General features: G+C 36.6%; 1 protein-coding gene across 3 annotated transcripts; it reads right to left on the minus strand.

The window, feature by feature from the left end:
• Window positions 1-793: 793 nt before the first annotated feature.
• On the minus strand, window positions 794-10118 carry ssx2ipb (synovial sarcoma, X breakpoint 2 interacting protein b). 3 transcript variants are annotated; one of them, XM_042483688.2, is made up of 14 exons: window positions 10026-10118; window positions 7529-7645; window positions 6925-7073; window positions 6572-6775; window positions 6255-6365; window positions 5664-5799; window positions 5451-5526; window positions 4942-5122; window positions 3488-3635; window positions 3112-3248; window positions 2569-2745; window positions 2305-2422; window positions 1855-1996; window positions 794-1761 (listed from the first exon to the last, which is right to left on the minus strand). In XM_042483688.2, exons 2-14 carry the CDS (start codon window positions 7545-7547, stop codon window positions 1608-1610), a joined length of 1752 nt encoding a protein of 583 aa, XP_042339622.2. In that variant the 5' UTR covers window positions 7548-7645; window positions 10026-10118; the 3' UTR covers window positions 794-1607. The 3 variants fall into 3 exon arrangements, with proteins under 3 accessions (XP_042339622.2, XP_042339623.2, XP_042339619.2); XM_042483689.2 differs by having other exon boundaries at window positions 2569-2742; window positions 6925-7076; XM_042483685.2 differs by having other exon boundaries at window positions 6925-7076.
• Between the last annotated feature and the right edge of the window lie 908 nt (window positions 10119-11026).

Consider the following 11026-nt stretch of genomic DNA (forward strand, 5'->3'; position numbering starts at 1 on the left):
GTAACATCAGTCTGAAGTGAGTTATACATGTATCCGGTTTAAAATATTTAATGAAAAAGTTAAAAGTACATTGAGTCACCAGTAGAAGATCTATGTGTTCCTGTGCCTAATGCAGCTCCCGATCTGACAAAGCTGCATGATATCAATCACTCAATGAAAGGGAGCATCATTATCAACATCCGATATCCATGCATTTTTCTTACTGCATTTTTATCCATTACTTGTTTTATTCAATGACTGGAAATGAATTTTGCCTGATATTCAAATTACAAATTGGTTACACATTTTGACTCCATTATTGAGTACTTAACAAATATATGTTGGAAAGGCTGTCAATAGACACCTCTGGCAAAAAACTATCACTCTCAAAAATAGCTCTTTTTAAAAAAAAAATCCAATAAACAGGTCAAGTTTTGATACTCTCTGTGGCCACTGTATCAAGTTAATTTCCTTGATAATGTACTGTACTGCCCCATAATGTAAAACAAATTACATAATACATACATCAAATTATAACAACATTTGACAATACTGCAAGACAGTTCAGCTCCAAGACATACAAGGGCAATACTATTTGGCCACAAAAGTAAATGACAAAGCACTTATTTGAAGCACTTACCTCATTACTAGACAGTCCTGTGGAATTTCTGCTTCACTGTGTTAACCTCAATGGACTCAACTGTCTTCAGTTAGAGGCCACCAATGAATGGGAAGGAAAAGGTGAAGCAATTCTGTTGGTCAGTAACTCATACTTGTTTCTGATAGAGGCCAGTAAAGGTCAAATGACAAGAAATTTGTGTTTCAACAAAGTATAATGAATATTTGAGAAAAGACGAGTGTCTAGAATACATAATGTTACATTAATGTGGCAAGAATTATTCGCATTTGTCAATATAATGCCACTAAAATAAATTCATTCATTAAAAAATATATGAGAAGGTCTAACCTCAGTGTCAAAAGTTCTACAACATATTATGTAATTTATCTTATGTTTACAGCCTTTCTTCTTGTAGAACTTCAACATCATACATCACCTGCTACTAATGTATCTACAACTAGAAAACAATGCTGTCAACCATATTTCTTTATCAGACTATAGAAAAATACTTCTTATTTTTTAACCCAGTTTCTTATTGCATTCAGTGAAACAGCAGCATTTGAAATTACATTCTAAAACATTGTGCCACAAGTTTAACATGGTAACATAAGCTGAAAAGCTGTGATATACTTTTAGGCAAATTTAGGTGCAACAGCAACTATTAATGATGGCCAAGTAGCATCCCATTACTGGCACACATCACTTTTTGTGGCGCACCTGCATTGCCAAAAAAACACTAGCTCTAGACTAAGATAAATAAATAAGATTTACAGCACCACATAAATAAATCCAATACATAATCTAAAAATAAAACAGTACAATGATAAAAAAGAAACAATTTGATTTTCTTTCAGTTGCACAGAACACCAGCAGCTAATCAGAGCCCGTTTGACTTTGACTGTTATTTAATAATTTTACGGTCCATCTTCGAGTGTATGGCATTCACAATTCAGGTGTTTTTCTCCAAAATTAAATGAGAATTCTGCTTCAAGTTTATGAGTTTTGGGGTTCATATAGAGCTGGTCTTTTCCTTTGTGAGTGTGTGGCTGCTGTAGTCTTCACTGTCGTTCCAAAGATTGTGCTGAACTGGAAAATTCCCGTTTAAAAAGATGCTTGATTCTTCGACATGTTCGGTCTTTCTCTTTGGTTTGGTTGATCTGAAACTAAATTATGATAAAAAGTCAGAAATACACGACAGCAGCATTCAATTACAGGTACATTATGTCATGTTTTGTGAAAATAAAACCTACCTGTACCTGTTTTCTGGGGTAAGGCAAAGTGTGTGATTAAGGTTTGTTGTTGGGGTGGGTGGGACAAATTTGGGTGTTGGGGAAGATGTGCCAGACGGGCATTTGGTGAGCTTTTCTGGAGCTGAGGCTGTGCTTGCTTCTGTTTTAGCTGCAAATATAAGATGAAACTTTACTGATCCTTGTCAGGAAAGTGATTTAAGGAGATTTTTTTTTAAAAAAAAAAGACAAATATACAAATTGTAACATAATCCTATACTTTTACTCCAAAATACATGTAAAAGAAGTGATTTAGTTTAGATAAAACTACATCACAGTTGTTGTTAAAATGGAATTACATTGGCAGTGTTCAAAATCATGTAACATTTAGTTTTTTTCCAGTTATTATTCAACAATCAACTGTGGAAAATTCTAATATCAAAACAAAGGTGAACTGAATCTGTAAACTGTAACACTCACGTATTAAAAAGGCACTTTTAGACTTTGACATCTGGGGTTTCTTTGAGTCAGGAAATGGACTCATGTTTAAAAACTGGTGTTTGAGCCACGTCGCTCTATCGTCCTCGAAGGCCTTCCTCTGAAAGTGAAACCAGATAAAAGTCATCCCAAAAGCAGCCAAAAAGGGGAAAACAGACATCAATGAGTCATCTTATCCTCTTGCTGTATGTCCTAAATTCTATTTCTATTTTTCAGTTTTTTAAAAAGGGATGTTTTATAAATCACCTCATGGCTGAGTCTTATAGCTGCCTCAGTGAAGTTCCTCCGCTCCCTCTCAAAGATCTTCCTCTGTTCCTCGAGGGTTTTCCACTCCTCCCTGAAGCGCTCTTTCTCCTGCAGCATGAAGCAGTCACTCAGCAGTGAGCAGTGAGTCTCCTCATCACACGGAGAGCTCAGCTGCTGCTGCAAGAAAAAGACGCAAAAGGCGTTTTGATTAGCCAGAAATTAATAAAAGATTTAAATGTTGCAACAAACCAAATACAGGATCTTTCCTCCAACATGCAAACAAGGTTTTAGTTTAAGTGCTCAGGTAAAAAAAGCTTGGTTGGTGTCTTGCCAAAGTCACATGCCATCTACCATCCCGTCCACCTCCTGATAACAAAATTCAGCTTACATAGCACATCCAAAAGAAATGTCAATATGATACTTATCAAACTTGCAGATGTGATGTAGTCCTGGTTTGCAGAAATGTATACTGCAAACATTTCCTCGGGCAACTGGGCTGCAAGAAGCTTGATGCCTAAAATGTCCATTTGAATTCAGTCTTACCTGCAGAAGCTGCTGTTGTGTTTGAATAAAGTCTTTGCACTGCTGGATCTCCAGCTTCAGTCTGTCCATCTCCTCCTCATGTGTCTCTCGGGAAACAGCATCAGTGTTTTTCCTCTCGCCCAGCTGAGCCAAAGATGCTGAACAAAAAAAAAAACGAAAAATCAAATTTAACAATTATGTTTAATTTCATCTCTTATGTACTGCTGTACTGACCAGTGATTTCAGTATGTAATGAAAACATGCTTCACAGGAATATTTTACACATTTTGGGGTGTTAGAGAAGAATCCAAATTTGCATGCATGACACAGCGTGACATTCCTTCCATGTACAGTATCAGGGTCAAGAGTGACAGTGTATGAAGTGTATGTAGACTACCTTGGCTGTCCAATCTTTCAACATGGCTTTTGAGTCTTCGCCACTGGAGGCGAATACTGTTTGTCAGCTTCTCCCGGGCATGAACGCAATACAATTCTACGCTTTCTTTACTGGAATCAAACACTTCCTCTTCCCCCTCTGAGTCAGCCTGAGAATGACAACAAAAATATTCTTGAATCTATTGGCTGCACACATGGCAAACACATCTAAAAGACTATGACACATTTAAGGGGCCATGTACACAAAGGGGTTCTTCCTAAGGCCAGAGTGTTTTTTGTTTTTTAATTCTTTGCAATGAGAGCGCCGTTTTTACACTACAAACGCCAGCAGTATGACGGGATGCTGAGTGTTTATTTTGCACTGACTGCTGCAAGTTTGGCTTCTTTTTCGTGAGCATTGAGAGTTGAGCATCAACTTTGGATAAAACACTATGTTCCTCACTGTCACTTTTTACCCAGCTGTTCAGTCATAACTTTATCAAAACATCTGTTTACAAACTCTGCCTTTGAGCAGAGCTGTAATGCACAGCACTCATCCATAAATGAGACTATTTTTGCAAAAATGTTTTGATGATGATAGGATTAAGTGAAAATGTGTTTGGGAATTAGTGAGCATACATCTGGGTAAATGAGACCTGGATTATACCTGCGTGAGATTTTGGTTTATAAACTGCTGTGTGGATTATGGCTGCCCCTTGAAAGGTAGAAATTCAAATTATCTGTCGGAGACCCTGAGTCGACTGAGATTGCTTCAAGCCAAGCAGTTTTTTTTGGTTGTTTTTTTTTTTTTTTTACTCACCAGATCCACCAGACCCACCAGATACACTCTCTGGCTTTTGATATCTAGTGTCTGAAAAACTGTTGTTTCATATCATTAACACTCTTAGCTTGTTTACTATATTACATTTATGTCGCTGTCACACTGAATGTCCAGCTGAGCCCGATCAATCTTTACAATGTATGGAAACCAAACCGAATCACAGAATATTCGTATTGAACAGCCAAATCTGATTTTGCTGGCATAATTCTCAGTCATGTACAGCCCTAGTTTTTATATAGCTTATCTGTTGTTAAAAGTGATCCAATTTTTCTCCAATTCATCGAGCATCTTCTCTGGTTTTGGATTCTTCATTAACCTTGGTGGCTTGTGACAAAAAAAAAACTGATTTCACAAATCCAGCATAACACAGGGTGACTACTTGATACACAAATTATGATTTTTTAAATGAACCACCACTTTGAAATCAATTAATCTCTCTGCCTTATTAGGTTGTTAAAATACTGGGAGGCAAAGGAGTAAAAGGTTGTTTTATAAGCCCTAAGAAATAAATTCAAGATCACATATTTTCAAATCAGAAATACAGAGCAATGAAGTGACAGCAGTGACTTGAAAAAGTAGCATCTGTCTGTTGCTGAAAGTTAAGAAACAGAAAAGAGAGAAACAACTTGTCCTACATGTATGTCATCATCATGATGTTTGTCGTCTTTCAACGTTGGTTTCCTTGAACTCAGAATGGACACCATGTCTTTTTTCATCTGCTGCAGCACTTTCTTCAACTCTGCATTTTCCAGCAACAGCTCCCTCTGTCGGGTGTCATAGTCACTCAGCAGAGTCTTATACATCTCCCCCTCATGCCTTAGAATGAGAGAGATGATCATCTATGTTTATTCACTGTCATAATCTCACATACATAACACAGCTAGAGAGCTAATTCATCAAAGCTACAGCATTCAGCAGTGCCACTATTTTTGAAGCGTACGCATGTTCCCAAAATAAATCTGTGTCACCTAGAAAACTGACTGACTGAGCTGATGTACAAAATTAGAATAAGTAGTACTTTCTCAGATCATGGTGTTTATTTCTATCTCCTGTATTCCCATTTTTTTATTAACACATATTAAAATGTCTCTAGAGACAAGGCTCAGTGATACATGTAAAATTGGAAAATTAGAAGTAAACTCACTTTGCTTCTGTCTTTTCAGTTTTCCAAAGGCTTCTCTTCCCATCAGCTCTTCCAATGCTATTCAATACATCAATGGCTGGAAGCAAGAAAGATAAATTTAGAAAAGTCACAAGGGGCACATTCATTTTAATATTGTGTTTTAAAATGTTGGTTTCAATCTAAAATGTTAAATGCTGGGGCAAAGGACAGGGCTGAACAGGTTTTCTCTTTAACCTTGTTTCTTGTCCTTTTTGTCAACCAGAAGTTGATTCAAGCGCTCCTTGAGTTTATTAAATTCTCTTTCTTTCCTTTTCATCTCATGATTGTACTGGCTGGCCCGGCTAGCAATAATGTTCTGAAGTTTCTGCACCTGCAGGAGGAAATAAAACAATTGTTTATTGTTGTCATGCTTATTCATCTAAGATTAAAAAAAAAACTTTCTATTGATTCACTCAGTATTGACTACACTTACATGCACACTAATATTCCACTATTATTCAAAATATCACAATATTCAGAATTTGATAAAGGGTCGTGTATACAGCATATTCCTTTTGGATATTCTAAATTGTGGTTCATTTCGAATGTAGCATTTGAAAGAAAGAGGGAGGCTGTGTTTCCACAGTCAAACAATTCTGCCACTTGTGTAAAACTCCTGTCACAAGTGACAGTTATTCCCATTTTTAATGAGAAGAGTATTGATTTTCATTAGCCATGTAAACAGCTTAGTAGAGATATTGTCATTTTAAGAATGAGGGCAAAAAAACAGAATATTTTGTGCATGTAAATAGTCATTGTCTGATGCAGTAAGTCCAACGAAAGTACCTCTTCTTTTTCATTTTTCAGGCAGTTTTGCAAACTCTTCACTTTCAGCTGCAGCTGTCGCTCTCTCTCAAGGAGTCCCGTATTTTCTCTTTTGGATAGTTCAAGCTGCTCCTGTGATAAAAGGACAACATGGGCATGGACATTTAACACGAGAGCTGGGTATTTTTAAGTTTTGACAACCAATTCTTGAGGCGCTTAGTTCTGGTTAAACATTTGTCCTGTTATCTTTATTTCTATATGAAAATAATACAAATATAAAGGAATCACTGTGTTTAATTTGTTGTGAAGAATAATATGATAACATAATGTTACTGTACTTTTAGTTGGGTGCTGGTGAGCTGCAGGAAGTCCACATTGCTGCTGGTCTTAAGCTGCTCCACTTCCATGTTTTCCAGGGTGCGGAGGCTCCTGCGGTGCAGCTGAATCAGGTCATACATGCAATTTAACACAGCCACAACATTCATCTCTGAGCTGCCGCTTGACTCCTTCCAAACTGGTGGGAGGCCAAGAGACGACACCTCCTGTAGAAGTAGGAATAAAGGAAAAAGAAAAGATATGGAGGACCAGCCAGGTTCAAACACAGAACATTGCAGTCGTATTGCATATGCCTTAAACTACAAGTAGGCTATGAATGTATGTGTTAATAAGAGACATTTGTAAGTTTACAAACCTGACTGATGTGTGACAGACATTCCTGCACATTGTTGTCTGTGCAGAACGTACTGTGCATGTAGTTCCTGTGCAGCGGCAGCAATGATTGGCTAAACTGCCTCAAGGGAGATGGTCTACATTCAACGGAGCTGCTGCAAATGTCCTTGACTTCTGGGGAAAAAATGTCTGTCAAATATATGCAGTATGGCCTTGTGCTACTTTGTTAATGCTTAACAACAAAAGCAGAATACTTTATATATAGTAAATGTTAAATCAATTGGGGTTACTCTGAGCACTAAAACAAACAAGAGCATTGGTCTGTCATTTGTGTTAGTTTAAGCTGTTCCTCACTCACAAGGTTTGATACAGAGCACCAGATAGAGGTCAAAATTACACAATAGCTACACACAGCACTCCTGTACTATACTTCATTTATCTAACGGATTGGTGATTATGCCAACATCAAGTCAAAATCCTGTTACAAATCATTTAACAGTTCCTGCCGCATTTGAAAGTGTTAATGAACAACTGATACAAGTACAAGTACAAAAGCCAACTGTTTAAGATGTCTCATTCACAGTGCATATTCACTGGTCTACAAAGATGTCAAAATCTGAACTCACCTAGGGAAGACTCTGGCATTGTTGCAGTGCAGCCTTCAGGCTACGTGTCTGGATCGTCTACTACATGTGCAGGACACACAAATCTCGACACAAGATCCACCTACACAGTCAGTGTTCCTGAAATAGAGGGTCAGATTAGCAGCGTCCATTCAACACAGTCTGGATTAATAGGCAACGGAAGTAAACATGCAGCGCTGAGGGGTGGAAATACGCAGCAACCTAAATAACTGAGTGTGAGGAGGACAGCAGAATGACAAGGGCTAATTCATCTATCTATCACAGGCAACGAGCGCAACAGTAATGACATTGAAAAAAGATTATTTCATATATTAAAAATGTGTGTTTATTTAGAGATGGTTTGACAGTTTCATTATGATTGTTATATTGTTATTGTTGTGATGTTTTTGTTGATGTTGTAGTTTTTGTATGACACTGTTGTCACTGCAGGAGTGTACAGGTTACAGGCTGGGACCAGGCCAGTATCTTATCTCAATGCTCTTATAATCAGCTGATCAGACTAATCCCGGACACACAGTATGGGGATTTGTCTGCAGAATCAAAAGCATTTCTCCTCCTGTACGGGGATGTTTGTTTTGTTTTTTAAAACAAATAGACATACTATAAATCATACTTTATCACTAAAAACGTATGGTGTCATCTACAACACCTCATTCTATAACAGCAACTATCTGAGCATGAGCAAAAACTGCATGTCATAATGGAATATTTCTTTTACAAAAAAGCATTTTGTCAATTCACTTTTTTCTATATTGAACTCATAAGAAGGCTGTGACTCCCCAACTCAGGAAAGCTACCCTTTGGTTTCAGGGATACTTAATCAGCCTGGCGAGACAGATGGCAAGCCTACAGCCACAAAGCTTAGCAAGCCAAGACCCCGCTTAGACTGACTACTCAACAAGTGTTAACCTTTAACTCATTAATCAAATGTCTTTTTAGTATAAAGTCTTCACAGGGAAATTTCCAAGTAAGCATTTACAGAATACATAAGGTTTGAGGTCCCTCAGTGGCATGTATAAGGATTTGCTGTTAATTTGTAAAAGACTTTAAAACACATTCCCAACCATGAGGGATACTTGATGGGATCACAGGAGGCAGCTCAGACTGGTCTGCCTACACTTAGTTTCTAAGTGGCTAAATCTAATGCAGTCTAATACAACAGCCCTGCAATAAAACCTAAGAGAGGTCATAATGTTAATTTTTCTGTTTCCTTTCCTGTCTATTTTGTCACCCTCATTGTAGCAAACCTTTCATGCAAAAAAAAGTTCAACAGCAGCACAGACTTCAGCCTTTAAAATGACTATAAAGTTGAACAGTTTCAACAAACACTGGACATTATGACCTTCATTTAGGTAGTATTTTTTGCATAACTGTTGTTTAGTAATGTATATTTCTCACTCTCTTTATTGAGATACAAACAAAGAACACAAAGAACGTGTACAATGCATTAAAAAACAAAAAAAGTCTGAACAAAATGGTTTACTAAGACTAAAGCTGATAGTGTGAAACTTTGAGCTGTACAACCATAACAAAAGGTATCTGAAACAACCAATACTGAGCTTTGGACATGTCTTGAATGCAATCTGGTGTAAATACACCAAAAGATTAGTATTGTTAAGCTCATTTTGTCTGCCCAAGAGAGTTCAAGACATGCTAAGTTGAAAGGGAGGTGACACTACATACTTGAACTAACTTTAGCCTGCTGAGGTTGTTTTTTCTGAAATAATTGCGTATTCAACACTGTATAGATATTTCATATGTGTTCTAGTTGTATTTTAGTAAAGAGACTTCTGATAGATAAGTTTAAGGTGGCCTAAGACTAGCACTTGCTCAGTACTGTATAAGGCTGCATTTTTTTAGCTAGGTGTAGGCCTACCTAATGAACTAACATATATTTATATACATGGTTTACAAAATATCAATGTTTCTATGAAAATATTTTAAAGTTTAAGTAATTCGACTGACATCTCTGCGAATATCATCGATACGACGGACATGCAAATGTAAAAACACTGACTTAGGTGACAACGAGAATAGTAAATATATCAAATAGATTACCTTAACGTTACTTTTAGGGGCGAAACAAATGCTAGTTGTTTCAAATAATTTAGCTAGCGTTTATTTGAGCTCTAAGTTACTGTGAGATACGTGCATACAGATAACCGTGAAACAAAGTATGTCGGTAATAATGTGTAACCTTGACGTTAGCTTTCCAGGACACCGTTCACTCAAGAAATCATGTTTTGCTAATGAAGTAATTAAAATAAATCAAAACAAATGTTCAGTGGGTCTTTTACAAAGCAGCCAGTCAGTGTTAAACTAATCAAACGTTAACTGCCAGCTGAAAACAACCTGACATTGAAACCGAGCGGCTCGCTGTCTCAGCCAAAAAAGCCGACTTGTTAGTTACGAAAGCAGACGTTTAAAATGTTACATTTATTAAAAAGCAAATGCCGAAATGTCTAGATAACGTACTTACCGTTGCAGTTTGTTAGATATTCCCAAACTGCTTCTCGCTTCACGAGGCAGCAGCTCCTAAAACCATGTCGGTCTAACTGACAGTACACACACCACTGCAAGCAAAACAACCACCACGCTAATTGGCCGACTCGTTGTCTAGCAACCGAGCACGGCGCAATATGATTGGCTCTTGGCTGTGAGCTACTTCAAATGCTTTAATGGCAATTAAATTTTTAAATTGCCTTTTTAATTAAGACAAATGTTTCTAGATATTAAAATACAACGACGAAGAAAAGCGTAGAATTTATTTGTTTGTTTATTTTTAAATTTACTCAGTTATTATTCTATTATGACCACATATTTTGGACTGTGATTACTATCAAGTAAGATAAAATAGTCTTAACCCTTGCAGTCAGTCACTTAAATGTGTTAGGATCAGTGGTGGAATGTAACCACGTACATTTACTGAGTGCTGTAGCTTACTTAAGTAAGAATCTGAGGTACTTGTACTTTGCTTGAGTCTTTTCTTTCCATACTACTTTATACTTCTACTCAACTACATTCAAGACATAAGTATTGTATTTTTTCACTTCACAAAATGTATCCACAAGGTTTAATTTTTTTGTTACAAATTAAATAACCTAGCAGTTAATGCAGTTACAACTGAAACTAATAGTTAATTAATCAATTAGATGATTGGCAACTATTTTGGTAAATTCATGTTGTTTTCTAATGTATTACATTAATCTATTGTATTAATAATACTTATTTGTTATTTGTTGTTGTTGTTGTGTGTTACTTTTTGTTATTGTTATTTTAAATATTTTGTGGACTGGGTCCTTGATTTTTAATACTTTAAGTACATGTTCCTGATTAAACTTATTTACTTAAGTAATATTTTCAATGCAGGACTAGTAATACAGTGTGGTATTAGTACTTTAACTTAAGTAAAATAATTAGAATACTCCCTCCACCACTTGTAAGAAGCACAACCTAAAAAGTGTTAAATATTTCAATTAG

Source organism: Plectropomus leopardus, chromosome 5, assembly GCF_026936395.1.
Source record: "Plectropomus leopardus strain MGB_pleo_1.0 chromosome 5, ASM2693639v1, whole genome shotgun sequence".
Lineage (NCBI taxonomy): Eukaryota > Metazoa > Chordata > Actinopteri > Perciformes > Serranidae > Plectropomus > Plectropomus leopardus.

Excerpts from the sequence above, each read along its gene's own strand:
- ssx2ipb (XM_042483685.2), bottom strand. Across the intron at positions 3,636-4,941 it reads ATCATGATGATGACATACAT|GCTGACTCAGAGGGGGAAGA; the intron begins GTAGGACAAGTT and ends TGTCATTCTCAG. Across the intron at positions 1,997-2,304 it reads TAAAAGTGCCTTTTTAATAC|CTAAAACAGAAGCAAGCACA; the intron begins GTGAGTGTTACA and ends TTATATTTGCAG.